Here is a 27554-nt window from a genome sequence, read left to right as displayed (position 1 = left end):
GCAAATTGGGAAACAAGGAACAAGTTTTCTTTTGAGACAAAATGAGGTGAAATCATGCTAGTTGCTAGTGTAGGAATCTTCCGAATTAGAGATTATTTCTTGTTAATATCGTAACCATTTTTTTCCATTCGAAATAGCTTTGAGTTTGACCCACAGAAATTCATTAAAAGTCAGGGGCGTAGCCAGGATTTGCAAAGTTGTATGCACGACTATCTGAGCGGAGCGCCACCATCGGTTGGCGCGGAGCGTACAAGAAAAATTTTTGGTTTTACAAACCCCTCAGATGGCCGGAAACGGCCCTTCCCGAGTGTTCATTCTGGTTCCCTGGCCTCTAATTGCCAACTTGAGACACCTCAATTTTTATGTAGAAAAAGGGCACATTTTTAACCTGAGGAAAAGTGGGGGGGGGGGCACGTGCCCCCTGTGCCCCCCCGGTTCCGCCGCCCTTGATTACGACAGAGGCAAAGTGACTCAAACTACCCACCCCCACCCCACACACTCGCCCATCTCTCCCCCTCCATCTACTCCTTCAAGTTGTAATTGCAGTACCTACGTTTTGAAAAGAATCTTTAAACTTTATAATGCAGTTACACAACTCTTTCTTGTTATACGGCGAATGCAGCTGTGTCTATCGTAAACCGCTCATTACAACCGCAGCGACCATTTCCACATTGATCTTCTGCCAAAAAGTCAGTTAACACTTTCCTATATACGTAGAATTCATTAGTACACCTTCACCAACCCCTCTTTCTCCTATAAAAGTAGATAGAAAGAAATTTCACGATTAAAGGGTGTGAAGACTCGCACAAAAAGAAACGTCTGATGCCGGTAATCTGACCTAGCATCGAATGAGGTGTAACAGAAGTGTTAGACGCCACCACTGATCCCGGAAAATACACACACAGCTTGCTACCGTCGGTAATTAGACACTAGTGTACAGTCAGTACATACAGCTGCGGTCAATACCCACAGCACAGTGTACAAACGATACAGCGATGGACATTTCAGGTCCAGCTAAAGATAACAAGGTATCACGTTTCACGTATATTGTCTGCATTTTGTAGCGACAAGAGAAAAACTTCACTTGCAAGCAACGGAAAGTTAACTTTTTAAAGATGGCGGCACGCTGTTTTGGGCGAGTCTTCAATGCCTTTAAAATAAGAAGTGGAAGAAGCTATAGAACCCTTTCTTACACCTATCAATCAAGCATTTTAAAAGCAGTCAATAGAAGAAGGACACCCTTCATTAACAAAATACAAATTTGACCTTTACCGTAATTATGACAAATAGGAGTTGAAAGGAAACTTAGTGAACCGTTTAATTCATACGAGTAGTATTGGTTATGTGTGCTATAGGTCTACAGTGAAATGACGTGTACAATATAGGCCTATATCAATGTGCTAAAACACACTATATAGAGGTCCTAAAGCTACTGATATACCATCGAAGTGTACGGATATTACTTGGAAACCGTGTACAACGGGTATGGACCTCCTTGCCGACAAACCGTAGCAGGGGTAAGATAGGTATGTTTTACGATTTTCGCACAATTTGTTAGGCTATACGCAGACGATAATATCGCGAGGTAGGTCTTAGTATATAGCTTAGGCCATAGACCCTTAAAATTTCGGACATGTTATTGTCACAGGTTGACAAGCACTTGAAATTCAAATAAAAGAGTTTATGGTTTGTGAAAGGTTATAACGTTTTCATATACCATTTAATACCATGATAAGAAAATGGAAATCCGCCAGCAAGTTAGTCTGTTTTTCCCGGTTATATGTCCATTAGCCTAACGAACAGTGCTTTCACAACAGATGTATATAGGCCTAGCCTTATTTGCATATTTATATTTTCACTCGAGTTGAGAATCAACGAGGTAAATGAATCTGGAGGATTCATGTCAATTGGGTGCGCGCGTACCATGTATGGAGGGTCATGTGATGTGTTCCAGGGTGGTACTATACTGATATTTCTCTGTAGTAGTTCGAGAACAGTGTTAGTGACTTCGTGAAAGATTGGTCGGTTCGGACATGGGAACTAACGGCATAAGAAGGTACTGGTACTTCAGGCCTACGAAATAGTGCTAATGCTAACGTTCAACCTTATTCTCTTGAATGAAGGCAGGCCTTCTACATAATAGATCTTACTTATTAATACAGCTCTAGAGGCAAGCTTTGTCTCATATGGCCTAACGTTATTACAACACGCTATAAGTGAATGAAATGTGGGGAAATGTTTAGTTCAGTGCAACCACGGAATTCTCCATGGAACAGAGCCTAATGCTGCTCGACGGAAATATAGCTATCACGTTAGGCTACAAGCACGGTTATTGCTAGGTAACGGGTGTCGTCTGCTGCTCTAAGCGCGCAAACACATTTACGTACTAGTAGTAGTAGTAAGTTGAGTCTCGTCTATCCGACATGCTCAGTGATTAACCTCCGCCACGTATCACGATCTTGCGCAAGGTTTATTGCTTCTTCGAAATTGTTAATATTAATGTCCTTGAATTGCGATTTTATTTTTCCAAGCAATGTAGTCACGGGCCTTCCAACTGGTTTAGCAGTATGTCTCAGTGCTTCTCTTAAAGCAACCTTTGCTGGAGCGTCCTCTTGGAGTCTTGCTACATGACCGAAAAATCTCAATCTTCTATGTGCGACTATCGATGACCAAGGTGTTTGGTTGGTTTCGTTGTAGAGCTCATCATTTGATAACCAATTATTATTGGTCCATCTAATGTTGAGAATATTTCGAAGTAGTCTCCTTTGAAAAGTGTCAATTTTGCGATCAAGATCCTTTGTTGTGCCCCACAGTTCGCAATTGTACAAAAAAATACTCTTTAATAAAGTCTCAAAGATCCTAAGCTTAATTTTCCGGCTTATGTTTTTGCTTTTAAAAATGCTTGACAGTGTGTTGAAAGCACCGTTGGTTATACCAATTCTTCTGTTAATGTCTTCTTCGGTCCCCAGCAAGCTTCCAACATATTTACATTTCTTCCAACTGTCATTTCCTTTTCTTGTGATTGTAAATTTCTCAGTTTTTGTGCAATTGATTTTCAGATTTCTTACTGCCAGTTTGTCAGAGACTCGTTTTTCGATGTCTTGCAGTATATGCTGACCAGTTGATGCCCAAGAGATATCATCAGCGTATTGTTGGTCTACTGTGAAAAAAGAATTAGTGGTGGTAGTGCTGTAATCATGATCAACTAACTGCGATGGCAGGATAACTGCATCGATATCATTATCATCTGATTTCATAGAGTTGGCTAGATAAGTTATAAAAAATAGTGCACTTGCACTATCTCCTTGTGGTGAACCAATGTTAGTGTTAAAAGGAAGTCCTAGTTTGCCCTCTAATTTGACGGTGTAGGAGACGTTATCGATTAGTAGTGATATCAGGTGAAGTTCGTCGTTGTCAAGAACCTGTTCTAGGTCAGTTAGCAAGGATCCTCTTTGAATTGTGTCGAACGCCTTGCTCATATCTAGCATCAATAGATTTATAGTGTAACCTATGGATGTTATAGCTTTTTCTGCTAGCACTTTAAAAGCGAAGACAAGTTCAGCTGTGCAACGTCCTGAAGTGTAGGCAGTTTACGTACTAGTTGGGTGAAATTATCATGCGTAATAGGGAGAGTAGTATATTAGTACCACCCTGGAACACATCACATGACCCTCCATACATGGTACGCGCGTACGCGCTTATTTACTGTGTGATAGTTTCTCCAGATTCATTTACCTCGTTGTTGAGAATAGGCAGAGGTTGCAGGGAACTATATAATGTGCCAATGGCATTCCACCATTTTGACTGTTCTACCCGTTCGTATATAACAATACATGTGCGCATGCGTTGTCGGGGACTTATTTAGCAGCTTTTTGAGTTTAGGCGCCAAACCTATATCGAGTGTATATTCTAAAATTAGATTACAATTGATCGCCAAATGAAGGGTTTCCCATTTTCAAAATGTATCCCGTTCGTAAGGAAAAGTAAAGGATCAAGATAGGGATCAGCTCCGATTCTCGATTCCTTTCACTCAGTGCTGTATATTTTGGCAGGCAATGTTGTTTTGACGTTAATATGTTTCACAATTATTTCAGTGCAACTATATAGTATATGGTTGCCGAATGCCTAGTGTAACGAATATATAGACTCATTCATTGAACCTTTCCATCCCTTAAATTCTACCCCAATCCTCTACCCCCCGAGAAGCCATCAAAAAATAATATAAAATATAAATTAGGCCTATACCTAAACATAATGATATAGATGGTTATATATTACTGAATTATTAACCCAAGTTATTTAGACTGCGACACAACGAGCCTCACCCCCTCCAAACAAATGGTTGACTCTCATTAAGATTTAAAGTAGGTTATGCCTCGAGGCAAGTTATGAAATTGAATCCATTATCTATTCTTCAGAAGTTTGCTTAATCCAGACATCTCGTGCAGCAACGGAATGTCCCAATCCGTATTGGCTGTCTCGTTTATAACTCAGTACTGCTATGGACTATATATGGTCTGTATATGCCAACTACAAGAGGCCACGGACATTGTCATGACTACAAATACTTCCATGGTTTGTCTTCCCGTCAAGGAAATAAGCTTAAGAGCCTAAGTAGCCCACTACCTTTTGAAGGGCTTCTCGGCCTTTTGGCTAAGATCATGTGTAGTATATGTTCCCTTTCGAGGGGAATGGTGATGCACACCCGACGATGATCACACAGTCACAGTCCCGATGCAAGGGGACTGGGGTTGAGAGCGGATCAGTCGTTCGGTAGTTTGGTTTTCGTGCCCAGGTTCTTTCCTGGGCGACTTTTTCTGAAAAAGTACCTATTGAAGGGCGCCGGGGTTGTGAGTGGATCAAGGTGTTTGATTTTTGTACCCGGCCTCTACCTTGGTTGCCTTTCATTTATAAAAAAGTAAACTGTTTAAATCTGATTAAATCATCTTTTTGAGGTTATTTTGATAATGAATTTTGATTTTGACTTTTCACCGTTATCATATATAAACTCCCACAACAATGGAGTTCATTTGACTTGATCAAAGCCAACTTTCATTTCAAACTTCGAAGTCAAATGCAAAAAGCTCAGGGTAGCGGGTGGGCAGTGACAGAGGCGTAGCTAGGGTTTCAGGGTCCCTCGTTTAACTGAGCACTCCACCCTTAGGCTACTACAGTAACTGCACTGAAGTAATAAATAAATAAAAAAAGTCCTATATAAGATGATTCGTTGGCTAAATGCTCGAAACATTGGGGACCCTAGTTTAATGAACCGTTCACTGCTAGGCCCCTAGAAAAACGATGACCGCTAACAATAAGTATAAAATTTAGCCTTTGAAGAAGATCCTGCTAGGATCGAAACGTCTGGCCAACTTACTTTTACACATTCTCTTACACAGGCTCTCTAGTGGTTAAGCAGTTTGCTAAAAGTTTTATTTCATTTTAATAAGTATAAACGTCTTTTTTTTGTGGTTTCATTTCAACTTATAGGTTACGGGTTACATCTCATCTCAGCATCTGACCGCAGTGGACCGCAGTGATCGATAAATGACGTTTACTCAAGTGGAATACCTATTCGATTTACGCATAACCACTGTATGTCACGCATGGGCTAGGACACCTTCGCTTTGCATTCTGTTGGTATGGTCGAATGTCATCTCTGTCAAATAAAATAAAAAGACTAAAAAAACTACCATCAACTAATTTTAACTGATACCGTATGTGTACATTTTCCTTGCTCAAGATCCGATATATAATGTGGGTAACCATATCATTCTACATTGTATTGATACAATAACTGAATTCTTTCAGTGCCATTGGCCATTTCCTACCGAAATTTGTATTGAACAGCTCCTTGGCGCTAAACAGTTCCCGGGGAATATATACTGACAGGAATGTGGACGAGCGCCACTAATTATGAAAAGCTTTTAGACAGGAACAACAGATTGTAAACATCTTGGACAAAACTCCATCGAGAGGCGTCAGACGACAATTCTAGAACGAATGCAGGAGTTGAACCTATAGAAAGTGCTTTTCTGACACGAAAGAAAGACAGACACACTGTATTCCTGAAAATTCGACGTTATCTGGAACACTCCAAGTGTCATCACTCGCCACAAAATGTGTTATAAATGGTTACGTTTATTAATCGTGAGGTAGTTATAGTTGACGTATGTCACGGAATGTTTGAGCACCGATGGCCTATGGTGTTGAACTTTATGGATAGTCTGATCAGCCTACACATGTCTTGAAGTAATACTCGACAAAGTTTTACCACAGTTGTGCTTTCCTGGAGTCTTACACTTTCCGGCCGGTTTCCGGTTTCCGGCCGTTTTTCGGTTTTTACCATTTATCATTATACTGCCTTAATGTAGGTGCATACTACCTAAATATCCAGTCTGCAGCGGAATAAAAACCAGATAATAAACAAAAATGGAAGACGTTGGTATTACAACGATTAAAAAATTGATGTGTATTTCCTTCGTTCTGTCAGGTTTAACGTTAACAGTGTTAGTATATGTCACTACTGTACAGAAAACCAATATCAAACCACGTGCACGGTTTTCGATGGTAAAAAAACCAATGAGTGAAGTTGGCACGAAAATAGCAGTTGCACCAAAATCAGTAACAACGAATGATAGTTCGTTGTCAACCGGAAGACGAAACTACGGAAGCTTCCAAGAGCCATTAATAACAAACGGCACAAGGCACATAACAAGCCTCAGCGACGGTGATACCTCGGTCTGTCATATGACAATTGTCGTCCGAGGTTACATTTTACATTTTCGAGATTTGCAACCAAAGAATCGAGTTACTTGGTGCTCGAATCATTCTTGTAACGTCTCTCTAATCTATACATCTAATTTAACGGATATACTGAACGCTAACGTTACCTTCTTTTCACATCTGTCTCGTCTACCTCCGGCGAGAGACCTCCTTTACCTTGTAGAACATCGGCGTCCAGACCAGCGGTATGTTCTCATGTCGTACGAGACTCCACTAAGAGTGGCCAGAAATACCACTCTTCCTTTCAAGTTTGCAAGAAGCTTTCACCATTGGCAGGCGACCTATGACCCGTCCAGTGAGATTCCAATGACATACGGGAGATTTAGACCATTGCGGATCAACCAATCAGAGCCGAAATCGCAACGGAATTACTTCAAGTTAAAATCCAAAATGGTCGCTTTCGTGTCTAGCAACTGTATCCATGCAAAATGGCGGCGTTTAGATTTCGTCTTAGAACTACAGAAGTATATTCCTATAGACATATACGGACTATGCGGCAACTTGACGTGTGATGTTCTTGGCAACTGCACTACAATATTAAAACAATATAAATTCATTTTAGCGCTAGAGAATTCACCCTGTCGGGGATACATCTCAGAAAAATTCTGGAACGCGATATGGAAGTTTCAGAGCGTGGCAATTGCGTGGGGTGCCAATCCTAAAGATTATGAAAATTTTACTCCACCGCAGTCGTATGTTTATGTAGAAAACTTTCGATCAATCGAGTCGCTTGCTGGTTTTATCAAAAATATCGGAGAAAACGAAACTGCATATAATAGTTACCACAGATGGAGAGCGAAATATCGGGTGGAGATGCCGGAAGATTTAGTCAAGCAACCGAATAATGAACAATTATGCCAAACGGTAGATCGGTATCTCGCGGAGAGACCAAACGGGAATAACGGGAATAAGATTCGATTTAAAGACACAAACGGACGCGATTGGATCAAGACGTGTCGTATTCCTGTACACACTCAAATGGAGCGTTTTCCTATTCCGGTCACGTGATAAAACAGGTGAAATGACGGTGAAATGTCTTCAATTTGCATATATATAGGATTGATTAAAATTTGACGAATGGGACAAAAAATGCGATTTGAGAACAATAAAACGAAAAGGAATTCTCGTCTATAACTATTAATAGTTTGGTTCTATCGCTCATTATACTCTCTAAGATATAAAGTAAAGTTATTTCTTTTTATCATTTCAATTACTTCACGTTGCAACTGCGCATGTACACGAGCCGATCGTTTACCCTCAGTCCGAACGATACAAAACGCAACTTGTCAAATTAACGTGGATTTGTTATGACTTTTTAAAAAAAGAAAATTTAGTATTATGTTTATAAGGAAATTGCCCAATTTTTACTAACATGATAGTCCGGCGGCTATAAAACATTGCTTCCTACATTTACTTAAAACAAATGGATAGTCCAGATGAAAGGTATTCTTAGCACACTGTTGAAATTTCAATTTTTTTTTTAAGTACCGCGTTGGATGTAACAGCACTGAAGTTGACACATCTTGTTGCAAAAGTGAACATGTGTGATGCCATAAGAGCACACTGATAAATTTCTTTGATATTTTTCGTTTTTAATTTAATTTTTATTAATTTTAATTTTGTTTTCATTGTTAAAGTTAACATCACGTTGTCTACTTCGAAATTGTGATATCTAAGTTATGAATACACTAGTCATTGGTATAATATTAACTTCACTTTCCCTTAAAGGCATTGAAGACTCGCCCCAAACCGCGTGCAATCATCTGAAAAAAGGTAACTATCCGTTGCTTGCAAGTGACGTTTTATTCGTGTCGCTACAAAATGCAGACAATAATGAACCGTGATACCTTGTTATCTTTAGCTGGACATGAGATGTCCATCGCTGTATCGTTTGTACACTGTGCTGTGGGTATTGACCGCAGCTGTATGTACTGACTGTACACTAGTGTCTAATTACCGACGGTAAGCTGTGTGTGTATTTTCTGGGATCGATGGTGGTGTCTAACACTTCTGTTACACCTCATTCGAAACTAGGTCAGATTACCGGCATTAGACGTTTCTTTTTGCGCGAGTACGTCTTCACACCCTTTAAAGGTTAAAAGCTTAAACCCTATCGCTATGTAAGAATTGCTTGCAAATAACACCCCCCCCCCCCTATAGGGTAGCATTCGCCCATTAAAAGGCCCCATTGACTTACACACTAATTCACAAAAGAAATGTGGTCTCTAAGTGTAGATAGTTCTCCCTAGCTAAGCGCTACCCATCACCGGATAGCTGACAACTTGGCCTTTCATGACACCATCAATTTTTTGTATCATCACCATGCAGATATTTTGCTACGAAAGCCTGAAGTTTTCGTCACTTGTAAACAAAATTCTTTTCTCAGTCGTAAACAATTTTCGTACGCTGCTCCTGGTAGGGCTAAACTGGTCTAAAATTGCCTCAATTGACCCAATTTTTGCACCACATGTACTTCCATTCATGCTCTTTAACATCCAAGCCACAAAAAAAGCAGATCCTCATTGATCACAGGTCAAAAAAGTTGTTCTCCTGCTCCTTATTGACAGTTGGGGCGGATTGATATAGACACTAATAGGAGTACAGTATATGCCACCATAGGACTTTTTCCGACGTTCCCATTATTGATACCTTATATAATGATAGAGATATATTTAGGACACACGCCATCTATTGTTACATCTAGCAAAGCAATTCGGAGCTACAGGATTTTATATACGTCTTTATTTCGCCGAAAATTCGCTGTTGCCAGTACTAATACTAATATTGATAATTACAAGGTAATGCACATTGGTAGTAGTAACCAAAAGTATACCTACAATCTTCATGGTGTGTAGTTACAGTTCTCTGTTGAAAGAGACCAATGTATCTTCACTGACTGGCATTTCTGCAACCTTCTAAACATTGTTTTGAAGCTGCTTAAAGAGGTAATAGGGTTTTAGGTATGATCAAGAGGAACTTCAGTTTTCTGAAAGAGGACATCATAGTTAGGCTTTATTGGCAGTTGGTTAGGCCTCATCTGGAGTATGCTGTGCAGGCTTGGAACCCATATTTTGCTAAGGATAAGGAAGTACTTGAAAAGGTCCAGAGAAGGGCTACTAGGGTGATTAGTTCCTTAAAGAGTGTTCCTTATTATAGGTGGTTACAACTGTTGAATCTCTCCACACTGGAGCTTACGTGGGGACTTGAGTCAGATTTTCAAGTTTGTGTATGGTTTTGACAATTTATCCTTTACCGACTTTTTCATGTATGCTAATAGTAGTTGTACCAGAGGTCATTGTCTTAAACTCCAAAAGTCACAAAGTAGGATTAATATTCGGCATAACTTTTTTTCTAATAGGGTTGTGAATGAGTGGAACGGTTTGCTTGAGAAAGTTGTACTTACAAGTAGTGTCAATGAGTTTAAGAATGCTTTGGACAAGCACTTTAAGCATTGGAATCGGGTCTGAGTGTTTGTGGCTTCAGTTTTTTTCTCTCTCTCCTATTGGGTCCATGATGGGGACTTGAGTGTCCCTCCTGATCCTTTTTTCCTCTACTAAACTAAACTACTAGCGGTACTCATTTAGAATCAGTGACCGGAAGTGTAGCGTTGTCTATTGACCCTAACCTGGTTACCCTAACCTAGTCCCGTAGGGCTGGAAGTCACCTACAAAGAATGTAAAAAGTCCACGTACCTTACTATTAATGTTTGTTGATGACTAAAACAGGGGGATGGGAGGAAGAGGGGGGGGGGGCAGTCATAATTAATTCTGAAAATCAAACTCTCTGACACAAAAAAAGAAGAAGAATGAGACAATAACTCGTTTCATGCTCTGAGAAGGTATGTTACAAAATTCCTTCCGAAAATCATACAATGTTCTTCTGATACAATATCAGTGATATTACTCAGAGAATAGCATAGTTTCAACATCCACAGATGTTTATATTTGAGGTGCACCACCAACATTAGGAATGGTTTTCAAAATTAAAAATAAATGTGGAAAAAAAAAGAAAAATCATTTCAGGACACAAAAAAAAACTAAAATTAAAGTAATAATAAATGTTAAGATAAAAAATGGACAAAATACCAATGTTTAGTCGTTATTGGGTACTGTACGTCAATGATTTTGAAATAGAGGACGGGTGTCTGAAATGTTATGACACGGCTTGAAAATCAAATAATTTCATTGAATTATGTATCGTTCTAATTATCCCCCCAAAAACACTTTTGAAAGCAAAATATTTCTTTGATTAAATCCCAATATAATTTACCAGCCAACCCCCCCCCCCCCCCCACAAATGTTTTTACAGTAGCATAGTTAATTCAAGCACATCTGTAAAACTTATAGACCGAGGGTTAATAGATGAATATATTGTCTATTTTAAATGGAAAAGTAAAACACAACAAACAAAGAAACAGACGGATGGACTGACAGCCCAACTAGTTTACGGTCCTTCCAAATAAACGTCTGCTTAACACCTACCAACCAACCCCTAAAGTGCTTTTTGCCACTTTCATCCCGAGGTTATGGAACTCAGAAATGAATGTGGGGGAGGGGTGGGGTGAGGGGGAAGGGTTCAAATGAAAAAAAAACTGCTCCCGAAAGTGAAATTTTAAAGTCATGCACCTCTTTGAAAAATCAAAACTTTGTTATAGTCTTGTAAAAAATAATTTCTTCGTGGAATACCCTGATATTTAAAAAGAAGACAATCAATCACAAACAAAGAAGTTGAAGAAGAAAAAAACTGAATGTATATATATCTGTGTGTGTGTGTTTGTGTATCAACGTTTTTCTTAAACGAAAAAAAAAATGGTGCAAAAAGTGCATTTTGGTTTTCTATATAAGACACACACACGCACAAAGTTAAAAATCAATAAAACAATAGAGAATAATAAAGATGGGGGGGGGGTAGTGTGTAGTACCCACTCCCAATCGACCTAGACCTCCTTGTATGACCGACATTTACATCCATGGTATTTTTATTATTTACAAGAAGAAGGGGGGGAAAAAAATTAAAAATAAGCAAAGAAACCAAAAAAAAAAAAATATTAATAATCACATCCACCGTCTTTGTCGTAAAGACAATATGTAAGGGAGAGAGTGATATTCTTAATTTCATTATTATTTCAGTTCTTTTCATAGTATACCATCTCTCTCTCTCCCTCAAGCTCGTCATATAATATATTAAAAAAAAAAAATCAAAATAAGATTCCCATTTAACGATATATTGCATTTAATAATAATAAGAATGATGATAATAATAATGATAATAATAATTATGCCGATGACAATAGTAATGATTTATAAAACCAAACAAATTTGTCATTCAAGCTTTGGATATTTTCTTTGCTTATAACGAGCGATTTCTTAACGAACTATTTTTATAGACAGATATCGATCCTATCGTCTGAATGAAAATCAAAAAACAGTCGGATCGCCCTAAAAACACAACCTCGGAGGTTTAAGTTCTTTCATCGAGTGGCGATGTGTCCTATACTTTTACTTCCATGCATAGGCTAAAATTATCATCCTTTACATTTTATTTGTGCTAATGTTATATGTAAATGAGGGTGAAGGACAGGAGTAAAGTCTCATTATTTCCAAGTGATAATGTGACAACCCTTACACCTCTCAGAAGAGGGTGGGTGGAGTGGGTGGGTGGGTGGAGGGAGGCTAATATCCACCTTTATAGTAACATATGTATTTCACCTAATTTTCCTTCCTGGGAGAGCAGAGTGAATTTGTTTTCTATAAAATTAAAATTTTGTAAACAGAGAACAGTTCCCCCACAAACTGTTCCCACTTCACCCACAAACTGTTCCCACTTCACCCACAAACTGTTCCCACTTCACCCACAAACAGTTCCCACTACAAAGAATGACAGTCGTCTGTTCAGTTTTTTTACTCTATCTTTAGATGTATTTTTTTACTACATACACCAGGGTGGAAAAAAAAACCTCAGAATGTCAAAAACCAGAAGAAATTTTTCTTAATATATTTAGCTCTGTCCATAATTCTGTATTTCTAACAAAGAATTTGATAAAACATGTCGTTGCTGCACCAATGAAATCAACCCATTTGTCCATCATATTTACTTCCATGATCGGTACCAAACTCCCTAAGGAATATTTTCCACGGCATTATTTCAAATTATTTTCAATGCTCTCTACTAAACAAACCAAACCAAAATTAAACCACTAATGAATTTCGTTAACATAATTAGCCAGGTTACTCTTACCCACCTTCGCAAAAGATCAAAAGAAAAACTTGATTAATTTCGGTAAAAAAAGATTTTGGTAAAGCATTTAGAAAAGTTTCAAAAAGGAAGCTTATTACCTTTGTCGTTTTCACCATTGCACATTTTGGCACTATTAAATAACAGATAAATTGTCAACTTTACATGAATTTCATTCGATTTAATCCAAAATGAACAGTACAATTCCAATTAATCTTACTGTAAAACAATAGCACAATTAATTAATAATTAACTAATTAATTCAAAAATGTTACATTTCTCCTCTTTTCCTTTCCTTTGATTAAAATAATTGACATGATCTTTCAGAGTGTACCTGGAAAGAACCAAAGACGAGAATGGAAATTAAATTTAACACCTTTCGTATATACTCTTCTAAACATGACAAAATATTTGATTACGTTGTTTGTTTTTATTACAGCTCAACGTTGGAGACCTAAGCTTTTCAATCTAATCCTTGTTTCTCAGAACTAATTAAATTTTGGTTTATCATTATATGACCCAAAAAAAAACAATAAACATACAAACAAAGATGGAGGGTGATATAACTTAATTTGTTTAATATTGTACTTACATTATATTACCAGTTTTTGTTTTCAATTTATTACTTCTTTTCTTGGTTTTTGTTTAATTTGCCTCGAGAAACATAACAATATCCTTGACATAAGGCCAAAAAACAAAATACAGTTTAGAGATATGTGCATCTTTCACCAAAGTTGTTTCTGGCTAACTAAAGATAGATTGAATAAAGCATTTGTTGCTTGCCTGACGTACTCGATATTAAATTAAACTGAAGCCAAAAGACTTACTCTGTGCAAAGATGATTGCAGTGTTCAAACATGCTAAATTAACAACCTTACAAACAAACAGACCTTTTCCAAAAACATTTACATGAACCATCCACATGAGCAACATTCGTTTTTCCTTACTTTCAAAATCCCCCCTCCTCCCCTCTAGATTGAATGGGCTGTAGCTTTGCTATGATAGTAACTTGCAGGCTTAGTCATCTTTAGGTAGTCATTCTTTTTCAACCAGCTATGAAACTCATTTTGAACTAAGCCATACAGTTATTACAATGCAACCGACAAATCACAGCTGGTGACATCATCTTAGTTGGAGAATTGCGTTCTCACACGAACAGACACTCGAGTGGCAGCGACGTTCTCACTCTAAAATTTACACATCACAACACTGGCTACATCAGTTGGAGAGTGGCGTTCTCACGTAATCACCCACCGGTCGAAATCGGATTTGTTTTGACGAGAACGGAATCGTTTCCATGTGCCGTAGCCATAGTTACAATGGTTAATTTGCACATCGGAAGAGGAGGGCCGACTGCACCATCTTAGTGAGAGGGAAACTAGCTTTGTAATTAGATGGTTAGGTCAGTTAGGCTAAACAAACTTGCTTACATAGTTACATCTCAGACACCGTGGTTGTCACGGAGACCCTGGTTAGCAACATAGAAAATTGAAGAAAGCCAATTCATCGTTTTGTTGAACATCTTTGGAACAAGGTCACTAAACTATATTCCGGCAAGAAATTAATAATTCATTTCTTTAATTTTTCCTTTGTAATATCAAATTCCACAAAAAAAAATTATTTTATTTTTTGTGGACGAGATTCAAAATACATCATATTAATTTGTTTCTTCTAAATAAAACAATGAGCTTTTGAAACCCAAGAGGAGTGCTCACTAGTTTTGATCTTTAACATTCCATCTTCTTCTGCTTCTTCATTTTTGTTGACAGTCATTTGGCTAAATTAATTTTATGATGGATTATTTTGCAACATTTTGTTACAATGAATTTTTCATTGTTTGTTTTTTGTTTCTTAAATTTTTAACTTTCATTTTAATGTTCTGCAACATTGTACAAAAATATAGGAAATCACAAAACCTTTCCCATGGAAAGACTTTTTTTTATATCATTGAGTAGAAAAAAAAAAAAATTAACACCCATTAAGGAACAAATCCTCCCAATTTGTATATTATTAAATTTTGACATTTTGAAAAAAAAACAAACATTATTAACTCTCAAAAGTTGAAAAGATGTGTGGTCTTATGACAAAGCAGCTTGTAATTAAAACTATCGGGAGAGGGGACACTTTGTAAACCCACTCTGAACCCATCATCTGTCTCGGCTATACTAATTAATACAAACGTATTCTTATCATAAGGAACCCCACCTTAGTCCCACACGAGATAATCACGTCCTTGAGACCCCCCCCACCCCCAAGAAAACAACCCAACGTTTCATGAAACTTGCATGATTCCCTTTGGCACCAAATCATCCCTGATGCATTCTGGGTGAAAAAACAGGCACTATATATTCATGCAGAGAATATCATCTACCCACTGGGAGGGGGGTCCCACTCAAAATAAATATTTGATCGACCCAGACACATCAAACTCTTTTTTATCATCATCGAAATTGGCAGTTAATCCTTGATGCATTCGGGTCTGGTTCAGGCACGTGCTCCAGATTCGGATCGTGACGGCCGAACCCACAGTGACGACCCCGATCGGGGAGGCATATCTAGGTTTTTGATCCACTCAAGGTGATATAGAAATGGCCATTGGATTGTCGTCCGACATATACCCCAGTATTAAATCAACGACCATCGTTCACACGGTAGGTAAAAACTTATGTTAATGCCCAACTTGTGATCATGCAAAGTGTAAACATCCAAAAAAAAAAAGACATCTTCTCAAATTCATTTGGAAAGAGATATCCTAGATAAAAGAGAATTTCCAGTCAAAATGAGCAACTATGATTTTTCAAGCAATAACCCCTCCCCCCCCACCCCCTTAAAAGAAAACCAAAGGAAAAAAACAGTCCCCTAGCTAAGAAAAAAACATGGCTACCTTTCATAAGTGTGATAATTATAGAGATGTTCTCGTCGCATTATTTTCATTTTTTCATTCGAATCTTCGCCAAATTTCTGGTGGGACTGCCCGACGATGGAAGTGAGCAGGCAAAACGTAAAACTACATTTTATAACTTTTCTGTAAGTGGAAAAGGAAACCTTTCACTAAAGTGATTCGATATGCTGAAAAACCAAGGGTCGTACAATTTCGAGCAGCTCTTGTGACCATTCCTAGAAGGTCACATAGCATCGCCTTACTCATTCTGATAGCACCTGTTAGTTTTGCAAGTTCTAATCAACTGTGTCCAAAGCTAAACATTCTTCTCTGGAAAGTGATTCTTTATTTTCTTCGGTTTTGGGTTAAAAACTCATGTGTTCCCTGATAACATAGTTATATTCACATTTTTAAGAGAACCCAGGGAATAACTAGACTGCCACTGTACAAAACTTGTAAGCATTTGGTATTTCAGATTAAATCTTTTTTTTTTTCTTCAAAATGTTTGGTTATTGAAAATTTTTATCACAAATATCATAGATGTAACTTTTTTGTCACCACGGGTTACCAAGAATAATGATTAACCGCTGTACACTCTCACACTGTAAAATTATTGTTTTCTAACTTAAGAACTGAGGAACTAGAACACACGCACGCTATGGGTGTTCCACAAAGTCATTTAGGAAAGACATTTTTTACTATTGTAAAGGCATCCTTAACTTCTCTTCCATCGATACAAAAATTGTTTTAACAGTTCACCAAGTTTTTTTAATTTTTATTAATCCTTTGATATTGAAATTTATTACCAAAAAAAAAAAAACCAAGGTCCTACCCTTAAAAAAAAAATTAAAAAGAGAAAAGAAGAGAAAAAAAAAACCGAGATGAGAAAAAAAAGGAAAAAAAAAGACATCTTAATATACTTTTCAATTGTTTTACAAATTGACTTAGGATCAAAGATTTGTACAAAATCTGGTAGTCAAAGAAATAGATTATAACTGACTGGTATAGTCGTAACCATGGCAACAAACCGCCAGGAAATTTTAAACGACCTGTCCTTATTAACGACCTAATTATTATTGATAACGACCTGTTTAAAGGAGTGTAACGTCGTCGGTACATTTCATGCAGCACGGTAAGGTTTGGTTGTCACAACCAGAAGTTTATCCTCCACCTTTGGAAATCGTACGGGATTTTTATTTTCTCCAATTTTTTCGTGTGTGTCCGTTCTCACTTTTCACGTTCGACAAACTGGCTTTTCCGATGGACAAGAAAGCTACTTCTTTCCTCCTCACCATGTTCGCCTCGGCACTTTGAAGACAAGGCAGGTTAGGGAGATCCCCACGGATGCATGCACCACACATTACGATGCACACACGGTGGACCGTTTTTAAATTTTTTATTCGCCTTGCACCCGCGGCCCACCGCCGTCACCGATCGACTAGATACCGCTGACACCCATCGACTGATATCGCTGACACCGGCCGTCAGTGGAAGTCGCAGATCTCCTTGATGAGCGGAGGTATGTTCTGATCCTGCAGTTTTAAGTGGAAGAGCAGTTCTGAATGGCTATTGTTCAAAGTCCGTAACTCGGTCAGTTTCATTAAAACCTTCGGTAAGAGCAAGTGCTCCTTCGGCCTTCTTAACTTCAGATAAGACCGCAGCATATCCAAGTACCTCTCTTGCAAAGCTTCGACTTTGGTTCGGTTCTGGACCAGGGGACGATCTGTATTGTGACACCAGGGGAGAGAAAAAGTGACGACGTTTACATAAAATTTTAATACCATGATCTTTAAGAAGGGAATATTTACTGTTTCGCATTTTGACCTATGTTGACCCTTACCAAATGAAGTGTGGACCTTCATATCATAGGTAGACCCATACACTATGTATGGAATTTTTCAACACTCCCCTTTCTTGAGACGTTTCTTTCTTTTAGGATTTGACCTCCACTCTCCACCAGAAACTGTTTCGGAATTTGGTCTCAGTTGATCTCGAATGACAATCTACCCACACCAAACACTGTTAACTAGTTGCATATTATATGATCACTCTATCCTTCATGTTAACTTTGTTAAACAATCGTCAGTGTAAGATCTGGGACCGTGTGACATACGTACCTGAAGACAGCAGGGTTATGGTCATGAGCAGTACAAACTTGGCATAGTCCAGTTGTAGCTCTGCCATACTGGCTGCAAAGTCATACATAGGCTATACTATGCCAAAGTTTGTACTGCTCATGACCATAAGTTATTCCACAACATTAAATAGTACATGTGAACATAATAACAAAAATAATATGAACCGCCGTGAAGTCACACACAGTAAAACTGAGACCCCCCCCTTCCCCGAGGAGCTTGTCGAAGAGTTTCACTCCAAAAAAAAACTGAAAACCAAAGTCCAGTCAGTAAATATAAAGAATAAACAATGCATAGAATTTTAAAGGACCTTGGACAGTGTGACATACGTACCTGAAGACAGCAGGGTTATGGTCATGAGCAGTACAAACTTGGCATAGTCCAGTTGTAGCTCTGCCATACTGGCTGCAACGTCATACATAGGCTATACTATGCCAAAGTATGTACTGCTCATGACCATAAGTTATTCCACAACATTAAATAGTACATGTGAACATAATAACAAAAATAATATGAACCGCCGTGAAGTCACACACAGTAAAACTGAGACCCCCCCCTTCCCCGAGGAGCTTGTCGAAGAGTTTCACTCCAAAAAAAAACTGAAAACCAAAGTCCAGTCAGTAAATAAAAAGAAAAAAACAATGCATAGAATTTTAAAGGACCTTGGACAGTGTGACATACGTACCTGAAGACAGCAGGGTTATGGTCATGAGCAGTACAAACTCGGCATAGTCCAGTTGTAGCTCGGCCATGCTGGCAGCAAAGTCATACATAGGCTGGACCAGCGAACCCATCCCTCCTTCTAACAGCTGCTTGCGGGTGTAGGGCTCCTCGTTGCCGAACATGATGGCGTCTAGCTCCTTATTGTATCTTAAAGCTACCCTTATTAACATGACCTCTACTGCTGACCCCTGTGTCAAAGAAATAAACACAAAAGAAAAACAATAAATAAAATAAAAAATGAGCGGAGAAACGTGGAAAGGTGACGAATGACGAAACGATCGTCTCTCTTTCAATAGAGCTTTATATAAATGACCAGAGATGTTTGTAAGGAAATTCAAAATTTCCCTTAATTCCATATTTTTGGTTCACTCAATTTTTGGGCTCTATTTAATTAGGATTCCCAAACCGCAAATGTATATATGTAAAACAATACACCTCTGTGACTTTCTCTACTTTTGTGTTAGGGAGGAAGGGAAGACGAACGAAGAATGAACAAACAGGTCACTCCCACCATTTGTAAAACTAATGGTCAACTAATTTCAAACGGAAGGGTCACCCAAAACTTGAAATGGGTGTTCTCTACTTTCGTATTAGGAGGAAAGGAAGACAAAAGAAGAATGAACAAACAGGTCACTCCCACCATTTGTAAACCTAATGGTCAACTAATTTCAAACGGAAGGGTCACCCAAAACTTGAAATGGGTGTTCTCTACTTTCGTATTAGGAGGAAAGGAAGACAAAAGAAGAAATTACAAACAGGTCACTCCCACCGTTTGTAAAACTAATGGTCAACTAATTTCAAACGGAAGGGTCACCCAAAACTTGAAATGGGTGTTCTCTACTTTCATATTAGGGAGGAAGGGAAGACGAACGAAGAATGAACAAACAGGTCACTCCCACCATTTGTAAAACTAATGGTCAACTAATTTCAAACGGAAGGGTCACCCAAAACTTGAAATGGGTGTTCTCTACTTTCATATTAGGAGGAAGGGAAGACGAACGAAGAATGAACAAACAGGTCACTCCCACCATTTGTAAAACTAATGGTCAACTAATTTCAAACGGAAGGGTCACCCAAAACTTGAAATGGGTGTTCTCTACTTTCATATTAGGAGGAAGGGAAGACGAACGAAGAATGAACAAACAGGTCACTCCCACCATTTGTAAAACTAATGGTCAACTAATTTCAAATGGAAGGGTCACCCAAAACTGGAAATGGGTGTTCTCTACTTTCATATTAGGAGGAAGGGAAGACGAACGAAGAATGAACAAACAGGTCACTCCCACCATTTGTAAAACTAATGGTCAACTAATTTCAAACGGAAGGGTCACCCAAAACTTGAAATGGGTGTTCTCTACTTTCATATTAGGAGGAAGGGAAGATGAACGAAGAATGAACAAACAGGTCACTCCCACCATTTGTAAAACTAATGGTCAACTAATTTCAAATGGAAGGGTCACCCAAAACTTGAAATGGGTGTTCTCTACTTTCATATTAGGAGGAAGGGAAGACGAACGAAGAATGAACAAACAGGTCACTCCCACCATTTGTAAAACTAATGGTCAACTAATTTCAAATGGAAGGGTCACCCAAAACTTGAAATGGGTGTTCTCTACTTTCATATTAGGAGGAAGGGAAGACGAACGAAGAATGAACAAACAGGTCACTCCCACCGTTTGTAAAACTAATGGTCAACTAATTTCAAACGGAAGGGTCACCCAAAACTTGAAATGGGTGTTCTCTACTTTCGTATTAGGAGGAAAGGAAGACAAAAGAAGAAATTACAAACAGGTCACTCCCACCATTTGTAAAACTAATGGTCAACTAATTTCAAACGGAAGGGTCACCCAAAACTTGAAATGGGTGTTCTCTACTTTCGTATTAGGAGGAAAGGAAGACGAACGAAGAAATTACAAACAGGTCACTCCCACCGTTTGTAAAACTAATGGTCAACTAATTTCAAACGGAAGGGTCACCCAAAACTTGAAATGGGTGTTCTCTACTTTCATATTAGGAGGAAAGGAAGACAAAAGAAGAAATTACAAACAGGTCACTCCCACCGTTTGTAAAACTAATGGTCAACTAATTTCAAACGGAAGGGTCACCCAAAACTTGAAATGGGTGTTCTCTACTTTCATATTAGGGAGGAAGGGAAGACGAACGAAGAAATTACAAACAGGTCACTCCCACCGTTTGTAAAACTAATGGTCAACTAATTTCAAACGGAAGGGTCACCCAAAACTTGAAATGGGTGTTCTCTACTTTCGTATTAGGAGGAAAGGAAGACAAAAGAAGAAATTACAAACAGGTCACTCCCACCGTTTGTAAAACTAATGGTCAACTAATTTCAAACGGAAGGGTCACCCAAAACTTGAAATGGGTGTTCTCTACTTTCGTATTAGGAGGAAAGGAAGACAAAAGAAGAAATTACAAACAGGTCACTCCCACCGTTTGTAAAACTAATGGTCAACTAATTTCAAACGGAAGGGTCACCCAAAACTTGAAATGGGTGTTCTCTACTTTCATATTAGGGAGGAAGGGAAGACGAACGAAGAAATTACAAACAGGTCACTCCCACCATTTGTAAAACTAATGGTCAACTAATTTCAAACGGAAGGGTCACCCAAAACTTGAAATGGGTGTTCTCTACTTTCGTATTAGGAGGAAAGGAAGACAAAAGAAGAAATTACAAACAGGTCACTCCCACCGTTTGTAAAACTAATGGTCAACTAATTTCAAACGGAAGGGTCACCCAAAACTTGAAATGGGTGTTCTCTACTTTCGTATTAGGAGGAAAGGAAGACAAAAGAAGAAATTACAAACAGGTCACTCCCACCGTTTGTAAACCTAATGGTCAACTAATTTCAAACGGAAGGGTCACCCAAAACTTGAAATGGGTGTTCTCTACTTTCGTATTAGGAGGAAAGGAAGACAAAAGAAGAAATTACAAACAGGTCACTCCCACCGTTTGTAAAACTAATTGTCAACTAATTTCAAACGGAAGGGTCACCCAAAACTTGAAATGGGTGTTCTCTACTTTCATATTAGGGAGGAAGGGAAGACGAACGAAGAATGAACAAACAGGTCACTCCCACCGTTTGTAAAACTAATGGTCAACTAATTTCAAACGGAAGGGTCACCCAAAAACTCGAAATGGGTGTTCATATACGTCGACGACCACACAATCCTCTTTCTTGTATTTTTCCCTTGAACCACGATCTGACCTCTGGGTGAATTATTTATATCCAATTAAAAAAAAATTGCAATCCAGGATGCCATGACATGACTTTTGCTTTTGTCCTTTTGCAAGCTGTCCGATTTTACACGTTTCGATAAAACCCGATTTCCCGGAAAAAAATTTGACGACTCGTTCTGTTTTTCATCAAAACACTTGATAAAATGATACCACACAATGACCTCAGCGATTTTTTAGGGGATTGTCCGTACGACAGAATCAGCATAATTTCATTTTACCCGGTCTATTGTTTCCACCTCCGGGCTCGTGCAGAACGACTTCTGTAATTATTATTGATCAATCCAAATTGGAGGACTCTTGTGACTGTAAACAGATGTGAAACTAAAACTGGGGAGAGGTCTTTTCAAAGACTTTCAAGTGGGGGGTGATGTAATATTCCAATATCTCAACTAGGAAATCAAACCAATGTTTCAATGTGTGACAAGAAATAGTTTTGTAAGCGCGATTTGTAGACACAACAACGATGTCATTGTGGCTTTTGTGTAACTTTTCAAGTAAATTGTACACAGAAAGAATGAGGTTTTGGAAAAGGCATCCCTAGAAGAGGAAAAAATTAAAAGAAATACATTTACAGCCCAGAGTCCAACTTGTGTGATTGAAGAATACTTGGGGAGTGGATCCCCAACATGATTATTATGGCTCGTAGATAAAGTTGAGTGCGCAGGATTGTGGCTGTGCCAGATTATGGTGTATCCATATTGGGATGTCCCCGGGAGGAAACATGAGCTGAGGTGTTCTGTAGCCCCCCCCCCTCCCCCCATCGAGCAACTATTTGAATTGTACACGACGCTTTGGGTGTGACAAGGGTACCAATGATCGGGGGGGGGGGGGGGAGGAGGGTAAAAAAGGATAAACAAACCTTGAGAAGAACAATTTGATCTTCTCTGTCTAACTCGAGGAATCCTGGTATCCTTTTGCTAAACTCCACGATCAGTTGAATGGTAAGAATAGCCAGTTCTGTAATGTGGGCGTATCTCAGCTGCTGGGCTTCGGGATCCAGTTGCCCTTTCCCCTTCTCACCTTGCCAAGGCTGTCGAAGAGAGACAGAGAAAGAGATAACGTAACCGCCATGACGGACAGAGCACGTGGAAGAAAAACCAAAACCAAAACTGAAAAGTACCGCCTCTTCATTTTCAAATTTTTCGCACATTTTTTATTAAAAGTTTTCAAAATTCAAATTTTTATGTTTTATGGAATTGAGAAATACACTCTTCTCAATATATTTCAACACCCCCTTTCCATATTTTCAAACCCCTAAATGTCTCCAGTACTGGGGCTGTTACCTATCCTGACTCCCCCCTCCCCTCCCCTCCCCATCCTCCACTTCTTGTCAGGCATGGGCTCTGGTACCAAATGTCAAATGGTTCATTTCGGTAGTCTTACTGTTCTTGTGTAGAAAGGATTTAAAAAGTGTGGAATATAAAGAACTTTAAAAAGAAATGTCTGTTGGAAACTCTTGATTCTCTCATAAAAGGATTTAAACACTGGTCAGTCTATTAACCACTGTAAAATTAAAGATGTTATGCAGGACAGGCCATCATGGGAGCAAGACTGACCAAACAGAAACACAGTGATAAGAAATAGGACATCTTAGAGCAATGCTACGTACATCTGAATATCAATGTGACTAATGTGACTAAAGTGACTACTGTCGAGGAGTGTAAGCTCTTTGGTTAACGCCGGTGCCTTTCAACCATAAGGTCCCCGGTTCGAGTCACTCCCACATTAATGTTTGCCGTCCAGTTACAGAGTTGTTGACAATTAACAATTTATAATCATGGACGTTAAATATGAATGTAAGAGACTGACTACGGTCAGCTTGTGGCTTTGATAAGCCAATGATGGCTTCTTCGCGAGTTCCTGCTTGCAGGAGGATCTAAAATACATACATACACATAATGTATCTATTGTAACATACCTAGACACTGCGACATATATCTGAATAGATAGAGGTGTTCTGAATAGGTAGCACACAGGCCAAATGTGGCCCCTGAAAGATTTCAACCCGACCCTTGTGAAAATGGTCCCACAATCTGGCAATCTAGATATGCAGGCCCTTAAAGATCTCAGGCTAGAATACGCCCCCTACTGACCTACACTGCACAATGCTCAATTTAGTGACATTTTGCTTCTTACTGGCCCTTTGCACCGATCGGTATATATTACTTTTTCAGCCCTTGTAACAAAAATTAAAAAAAAATTAATTGAGAATTTCAGCAACCTTATAACACCGACAGCTTTCATTGCTCGACAGTATCGGAATAGATTTATATACAGTGCATGCGCTATCATCACTTTCTGTTGACAGAGGCAGCCAAACAGGGTTTTTCTTTCATTTTTCTTAACTGTAGACCAAGCGATGGTTCCTTTGAAGTTAGTATTGTAGCCAGTCACTTTAAACTGACACACCTCACTAGAGTAACTAACCAACATACTCATTGATCATGGTGCACGAAAAGTTTGCTAAACCACTGCTTGTTTTACAATACTGTGAAGCACACAGCTATACTAACAAATCCAGTATCAACTACCGTAGAAAGTCAACAATTACATCCCATGGATACTCTTCAATGCCATAAAATATAATGCCATAAAAAAAAGATGTCATCAAGCAACGAATTAAAAGAATTTTTTTGTTTTTTTGTGAAAGACCAGAAAGAGAAACATGTCTTGAAAAGATGTCAAGCAACTGCAGATGCAAAATTATATCATTAAAAATTTTGGAAAATTTGGAAATTTTATTCACTATTTGCAAAATCCAAGATCCCTTGAACCTTAATAAATACTGTTTTAACAGAAGAATTTAACTATTTATAACAACCACAAGAACTTCCTGGTGTCAAGATGGAAAAAAAAAAAAATTGCATTTATGATTTTTCTCAGTTAAGACAAAAACGGCTTGATCCTTCTGTATCTTGCTTTGTCTGAAACAAACCTCTTCTGAAAAGACCTTTTTAAATAATTAGCATTTAAATTCTTAAAAGGAAGCACAATATGGATTTGTTGCTTGTTAAAGAGCTGGAGTAAAAATCATCTACAATCAATGATAATGAAATGAATTATCAGAGGATGGCAATGGTATAAAATGTAACCGACACTTGAAAACCCCCCCCCCCAAAATTTAAAAAAAAAAAATTCTGCAATAATAGAACAAGTTCAGAATGAGAGCAGAGTTCAACCGATCTTCACTTTTCCAGTTTCATGCTTACAATGTTTTCACACTTTCACATCTGTTGACCTTTAACCTCCACAGAAAACAATAGTTTTTTTTATTGTACCTGCCACAATAGAAATGTACATTTATGTGGATACAAATGGGGTTGAATCAGTATCCATAAGATAGATGATCTCTCTCACCCCCAACTCCCCCCTCCCAAACCCCCCCCCCCTTGTGAGATGCAAAACAGGTGGTGGCTGTTCATGGTAGGTCCAATATGACATGTACTTGATTCTTACTTGGAAAATTGGTGTATGTATGTGCATGTCCTGTTGAAATATTTTTAAAATTTAAAATTAAAAAAAATTTAATATTAATATTTTTGAAATATTTTTTTGTATGTCCTGTTACCTTAAAACGATGTAGCTTGTTGGCTACTACTCTTTTAAAGAATGACACGAAACATCAGCTTGATTGTCAGTGGGGCCAATCTTTGCTGGCATAAGTTGAAATATTTTTAAATTTTATATCAATATTTTAAAAATATTTTTTTGTATGTCCTGTTACCTTAAAACCCTGTAGCTGTTTGGCTACTACTCTTTTAAAAATGATACAAAACATCCGCTTGATTGTCAGCGGGGCCAATCTCTGCTGGCATAAGTTTAATTGTTTCTCATTTACCTGGGGTGGTTGGGGTGGTGGTGGTGGTGGTGGTGGCGGCGGTTTTTTACCAGCTGCTGCTGCCGCTGCTGCTGCCGCCGCTGCTTGCATATCGACCCACGGCTACAATGAAAGAAGGAGAAATGTCAAACATACCCACGATGGGTGGGGTTGGGGGCGAAGGGTGGGGGAGTCCGGGACTACAAGATTACTCCAAATTTGGGGAGCTCTTAAACATCGGTCAAGACTCCCCCCCCCCCCCCGTGCTTCTTGTGAATCGGAAGCGGCGATATGATTTTGACGTAGTAGCCAGCTACAAGGCAACAGGGCAACGAGTCATACAAAATACACTGTTATAAAACGTGTGTTTATGTTTATAAAGCTTTACTGTGATGACGAAGAGAGATCACTTTTTACGGTAAAGTTTAAAAAACATTCAATTTTGCTTCTTTTTTTTTTCTTTCTTTCTCGACATACAAAGAGTAGGATCATGAAAAGAGACTTTCGGTTTTAATCTCAAAAGGTTGTTGTTTTCTTTTAGGGGGGAGGGGCATGGGGGTGGGGTATTGTGTTATTTGAATTCAGTCATGATGAAAGAAATTATAAATGAATAATTCACAGAAATATATGAGATACTTTGTAAGAAAATTCCGAATCTCTCTCCTAGAAGAAAGAGAACTGATATTGTGTTTATTCTCTCAAAAACTCATACCTTGAACTGAGTTTATTAAAAATTTAATTCAGTCATGATAAAGAAAAACTGTATATTAAGCATATCATGTATTATATAAAATATAGAAAGATTGAAGGAGTTTGAAATACTTGACAGACCAAACACGACATTTGTTGGAAATTCGACCAGAAATTATTTAAACAACGTTATTTACAGTACATTCCCTAAATCTCTTTCCATGATTTTGCTTTTTTCAACACAGCAAGGATGATTTCCGGATCAAGAAAATTCGCTCCTTATACCAAAGAGCATTCCTTCTCTGAAATACATCATTCACTAGTTAGTTCTGTTCCACTAAATGAGTTTTATTATCATTACGTACATTGACAGGTCCAGCATCTGAAGTCTGAACTGGGGGTGGGGAGGGTGGGGGGTTTCCTCCGTTTCATTCGGTTAAAAAAAAAAAAAAAAAATTCTGTCAGAGTGTCCAGTGAGTTTGGTTTCATTCTTTTCAATGGAAAAACAGTTTTAGTAATAAGTCGGTGATCTCAGCCGACATGGCCGATCCCATCCAACTGATCTGACAACCAAGGTTTTGGTTATCAAACAGCTGTATTAAAACTTCACTTCATCAACTCATATGATATGACTTGTAAGCCTGCTTAGACTCCCAAAAAATTTTCATTTTTACTATGGAAATGTACACACTAACACTTAGTTGTGCCAAAAAATAAATAAAATATCTACCAGATCCACTCTCTTGCTATGGGGGGGTAGGTGAGGATATACTGCCATTTTTACAAGTGTACTTGTAGGTTCTTTTTATGATTGATAGACTTTAAACTAACACCGACACAGAGAGAGACCAAGGGGTGGTGGTGGTGGGGGGGGGCTTCATCATTCCAAACCTATCTCTTTCTTATAAACATATATATATATATATATATGTTAATGCAATGGAGGTAAACGACAAAGGCAAATTAATATATATATATGAAAATCGTAATGAGTTGGAAAATCAAGAACAGTGAAAAAACTTCCAGCCTCCACCG

At 38.4% G+C, this 27554-nt stretch overlaps 2 protein-coding genes across 10 annotated transcripts in view; one reads left to right on the top strand and one right to left on the bottom strand.

Annotated features, from left to right (window-relative positions):
• Positions 1–1358: 1358 nt before the first annotated feature.
• On the top strand, positions 1359–15267 carry LOC139966148 (alpha-(1,3)-fucosyltransferase 7-like). Of its 3 annotated transcripts, none has more exons than XM_071968885.1 (2): positions 1359–1526; positions 5488–15267. In XM_071968885.1, the coding sequence occupies exon 2, from the start codon at positions 6430–6432 to the stop codon at positions 7789–7791; it is 1362 nt and encodes a 453-aa protein (XP_071824986.1). In that variant the 5' UTR covers positions 1359–1526; positions 5488–6429; the 3' UTR covers positions 7792–15267. The 3 variants fall into 3 exon arrangements, with proteins under 3 accessions (XP_071824986.1, XP_071825004.1, XP_071824997.1); XM_071968903.1 differs by having other exon boundaries at positions 1359–1585; XM_071968896.1 differs by having other exon boundaries at positions 1361–1517.
• LOC139966114 (oxysterols receptor LXR-alpha-like) overlaps positions 10602–27554 on the bottom strand; it is a 210205-nt gene continuing 193252 nt past the window's right edge. For 6 of the 7 annotated variants that reach the window (XM_071968841.1, XM_071968849.1, XM_071968823.1 and 3 more), the window contains 4 exons: positions 25851–25952; positions 22872–23042; positions 18719–18944; positions 10602–17621 (listed from right to left, as the gene is read on the bottom strand). In XM_071968841.1, coding sequence (XP_071824942.1) covers positions 17383–17621; positions 18719–18944; positions 22872–23042; positions 25851–25952 — 738 coding nt within the window. In that variant the 3' untranslated portion in view covers positions 10602–17382. The remainder of the gene's footprint in view (positions 17622–18718; positions 18945–22871; positions 23043–25850; positions 25953–27554) is intronic. The other variant, XM_071968856.1, reaches the window with a different exon arrangement.

The sequence above is a fragment of the Apostichopus japonicus genome, chromosome 1 (genome assembly GCF_037975245.1).
Source record: "Apostichopus japonicus isolate 1M-3 chromosome 1, ASM3797524v1, whole genome shotgun sequence".
NCBI lineage: Eukaryota > Metazoa > Echinodermata > Holothuroidea > Aspidochirotida > Stichopodidae > Apostichopus > Apostichopus japonicus.
The sequence above is the reverse complement of the archived record's forward strand: the minus strand, read 5'-3'. Positions and strand labels throughout refer to the sequence as shown.

Excerpts from the sequence above, each read along its gene's own strand:
- LOC139966148 (XM_071968885.1), top strand. The coding sequence starts at position 6,430 with ATGGAAGACGTTGGTATTACAACGATTAAAAAATTGATGTGTATTTCC.